The 4,124-nt window shown below is 46.7% G+C and overlaps 1 protein-coding gene across 1 annotated transcript in view; it reads left to right on the top strand.

Annotated features, from left to right (window-relative positions):
- Positions 1–3,420, top strand: part of PLA2G4D (phospholipase A2 group IVD) — a 61,066-nt gene extending 57,646 nt beyond the window's left edge. Inside the window, exons 20-21 of the mRNA XM_019519939.1 lie at positions 1,880–2,066; positions 2,866–3,420. Coding sequence (XP_019375484.1) covers positions 1,880–2,066; positions 2,866–3,074 — 396 coding nt within the window. The 3' untranslated portion in view covers positions 3,075–3,420. The remainder of the gene's footprint in view (positions 1–1,879; positions 2,067–2,865) is intronic.
- Positions 3,421–4,124: the final 704 nt, after the last annotated feature.

Raw genomic sequence — 4,124 nt, 5'->3', positions numbered from 1 at the left:
CCATGCAGGTGAGGAGCCCCGAGGCAGGGGCTGGGGCTGGGGTGAATGAGACTCCAGGTCTGGGACAGGCCATAGGACTGAGCCATGGGGGGCTTGTCTAGGAGTGCGGGGGGGGGATGCCTCCCTTCTACTGTGCACACCTCTGGGGAATGGGGGGCATGTGCCCCCCTGGATTTGTGAATGGGGTGGAGGCGGGCTGCCTGCTGCAGGCTGGGGCTCTGCGCCTTGCTGCCTTTGCCCTGGGAGCTGCGCGCTAGCTGTGCGTCCCTTGCCTACGCAGTGGCAGAACGCATAACATAGCATCATGCGGCTCCTGGGGCAAAGGCAGCAGGGCGCAGAGCCCCAGCCGGCACCAGACAGCCCACCTCTGCCCTATGCACAAATCTGGGGGGCACATGCTCCCCACGTCTCGTTTGGGCGTGCGCACAGTGGCGGGGAGCTGCCCTCCCATGCACCTGGACGAGCCTCCTGTGGCTCTGTTCCTGACCTTCCCTGGCCCTGGCCCTGGCCCTGGCCCTAGCCCCAGGGTCCTGTTCACTCCAGCCCCTGCCCTACTCCTTCCCTCACCATAGGGGCCTTGATCTGCTTCCCTCCTTCCCCCACTCCTTCCTTTCCCTCCTCCACAGATTTATCTACTGGGTGCTGCTGTACACACTGCTGGGCTGCATTCCTGGCTGCATGCATGCTGCAGCTGCGCATTTGCATGTGGTGTCCCAATGCAGCACCGATATATCAGTGCACCTCTAGTCTGTCTTTGTCTGTCTGTGTGGCCCCTCCACTGCCCCTTACTGCTGTAGCAGCCCAGAGCCTGTGCTGCCCTGCAGCTCCTCTGTACTACCACCACTACCCAGCTGGGTGGGCCAGAGGTGGCAGTGGCAAAGAGGAGCCCAGGTGCAGACTCCAAAACCACGTGCATGATTAACATGCTAAAAAGTAATGCATTAATTGGTTCTTGCATTAATCACGCATGTTAACAGTGATTAGTTAACAACCCTAATAATAAGTAATGTGAAGGGGCATCAAATTATGTTGTATGGCAGCCATACAATGTTTCATCATGTCTATAAAACAGTACCAAAATTTTTTAGTTTTGGCTGAGTTTCAGTGTCTAGTTTTTTGGGTTTTTTTACACTTTTAGCAACTGCAGTTTTAACTGGTTTAAACATTTCTAGTAACAGATGTTTCTTGCTTGAGAACTCCAATCATGCCTCTCTTGTTATAAAAAAAAAATATATTTTAACCGGATGTTTTAAACAGAGTATATGTTTGCAAGGGCAGATCCAGAGAGAGTGCTGTGGCATGGTTTTATCCCTGTTTTGGACCATGGTGAAGAAGCAGCAGCTGGAGTCTATATTTAAGTCCCTGAAGCAGCCAAGAACTCTGCCTCCCCTTGGTTCTCCCTCATTTCACCATTGTGCCCAGCAGCACATCCCTTCCCTTTTTACTTCCCCTGTCTGCCCACCCCTGGCTCAGCCAGGGACAGGAGCAGGCAGTGTGTGTTGGAGGGATGAAAGGGGAAGGAAGGTACCACTGAGCAAGGAGGGGAAGAGAGGGAGTGCTGAGGGGCAGAGCTGGGTTTTTACCTGCTTCAAGAACTTAGTCCTTGGCCGCTGTCCCTGTGATGTTGTCTACCAGTCTGCCTGGGGGAGGACGAGGGGCCAGGGGCAGATGGCGACTGGGAATGGGGGAATGCAGCCACCCTAGCAGCTCTGTTCATTGCTCCTGCACTATTCTTTCCAAAATCCTGGATCTGCTCATGTGTTTGCTGTTTATTTCTCATTCAATATATTAATCTCTTTTACCTTTTTATATTCCCAAGATAGGCTAGCTTTACTTTTGTTGCTGAGTTTCTAATGTTGTCCCTTCTGTGGTGATATAGGCCATAGAACGGACTGGGCAGTACTGCTCAGAGCAGGGAATACCATTCCCAAAAATTGTGCTGAGTGAAGAGGAAAAAAAGCATCCGAAAGAGTGCTATATGTTTATGGATGAAAAAAATCTAAAGACTCCCATAGTTCTCCATTTCCCACTGGTGAACAACACATTCAGGAGGTTCAAGGTACTTGGTAAGCAGCTTGAATATCAACAAGAGAGAATTTTAATGCGTAAAGAATCTATCCATATTATAAAAAGTGTATCAAAATTATCTGTTGGCTGTCCAGTAGAAGATGTATATGGCTTATTATTGTTGCCAACTAAATGGAAAAACTCTTCTTGGATACTATAGCCAGTGCCTTTTGGAACTGAAGTTCATCCTTTCTATTCAGTATGCTCAATGTATGCAGTGTGGCAACCAGATGTCATGACCATTGCTATTTCCCATTTTGCAGCAGTGAAGGTATGAATCTGTAAATACTGTTTACTTAAGTAACTCGGATTTAGGTAGTAGCAGGACCTTGATCACTGTAATCAACTGTATCCCACGTGGATGCCAAGATAATAGACTGCAGGACACTGAAGGCTTTGGATCTTCAGAAGAGGGGATTCTGGCATCTTGGAATTATTTGCATGTTTGATGTTGATGCCAGATATTTTTTGCCACTTGTTCTTGCCTCAAGTAAATCCAGTGTTGAATGGACTATGGTCAATAGAAATTTCTTCCATGGCCAGTATAGAGAATCCTGCATGTCTTTTTGTCATTCATGGGAATTGATAGTGTGCCCTCCTCAGTCACGTAAGCCATTCAATTGCCCAGCTGTTCCAAAAGCAAAGAGTAAAATGGAAACATTTTTATATCACAAGAAGGAAAATTTACTTTCTCTAGGTTGGTACCTTCATAGATGTGCAAGCCTACTTAATGATAAAATGTCACTCTACATTTCCTTTCAACATTGAGCAAATCAAGTTGGTTTTCCTTTTTTACAGGGGTGGAACGCAGTCCTGCAGAGTTGGCAGAAGGAACAGTGCCTCTTGCTGGCTGCTGCTCACCTTATAACTTACTGAATATGACCTACTGCAAGGAGGACTTTGATAAACTGCTAAAGCTCACTGACTACAACGTCCAGAACAACAGAGACCTGATTCTGCAGGCTTTCCGCGCATCCATATCACGAAAGAAATGCTGTAGCAACTGAAATGATGCAAGCCTTGGGAGTTCTTCCATGCTATGCATTTCCTTTAACATGACAATAAGGAGAATTCCTCATGATCATGATATGATTTAATGCATTATTCATTAGATGTACAACATAAAAATGCTTCAGATTTAAAACTCAGTTCTTTCTAATATTACACCAATATGGTCTTGAGTCTTGACCATGAAGTTAGAATTTTTATGTAGGAGTGGCTGGTTATTTAATAAATAGATAGTGTGAATCTCAGCCAGATCTATGCTGACCATATGTTACTATCCAGCGGTGACTTGCAGAAAATAAGTTGGCATTCTGTCCAATGGTCATGCATCCAGGTCACAAAAACACTTCCACCAGTGACACCTTTGTTGGCAGTCGCAGCAGAGAGAGGAAGAAGTAAGCAAGCCGTGGAGATGGAGAAATGTGTTAAAACCAGAAATGGATGCTGCAGATTTGAAATAAGGTGAACTGATGATCTTAGAAAAGTATTCCCTGCTCCTGCCCATCTGGTGTTTGGCTACATGGAGAACTTTATTTTCTAGGCCTGTCAAGCTCCCACCTTTCCCAAGTACTAAAATTCACTTTAAAGAGGGAGAGGTAGGTCTGAAATTGGATACTATCAAATGTCAAGTCCAGGTGCAGCATCTTCAGTGTTTTTCTGTTTCTTTCCAACCACAGAGCTCATACAGACTTTAAATTTAACAGTCGTAAACAGTGACTTGTAAGCAGCACAGAAACAGAGTCGTGGGACTCTTCAGCCTGGAAAAGCGCAGGCTCAGGGGTGATCTGGTGGCCACCTAAAAGTTTATCAGGGGTGACCACCAGGATCTGGAATGTCTGTTCACCAGAGCACGCCAAGGGGTGACAGGGTCGAATGGTCACAAACTCCTCCGTGACCATTTCAGGCTGGACATAAGGAAGAACTTCTTTACTGTCCGAGCCCCCAAGGTTAGGTTTGGAATAGACTGCCGCCAGAGATGGTTCAAGCACCTACTCTGGACGTTTTCAAGAGACATCTGGATGTTTATCTTGCTGGGATCCTATGACCCCTGC

Source organism: Gavialis gangeticus, unplaced genomic scaffold (assembly GCF_001723915.1).
Source record: "Gavialis gangeticus isolate Ggan-Ray unplaced genomic scaffold, GavGan_comp1, whole genome shotgun sequence".
NCBI classification, from domain to species: domain Eukaryota; kingdom Metazoa; phylum Chordata; order Crocodylia; family Gavialidae; genus Gavialis; species Gavialis gangeticus.
The sequence above is the reverse complement of the archived record's forward strand: the minus strand, read 5'-3'. Positions and strand labels throughout refer to the sequence as shown.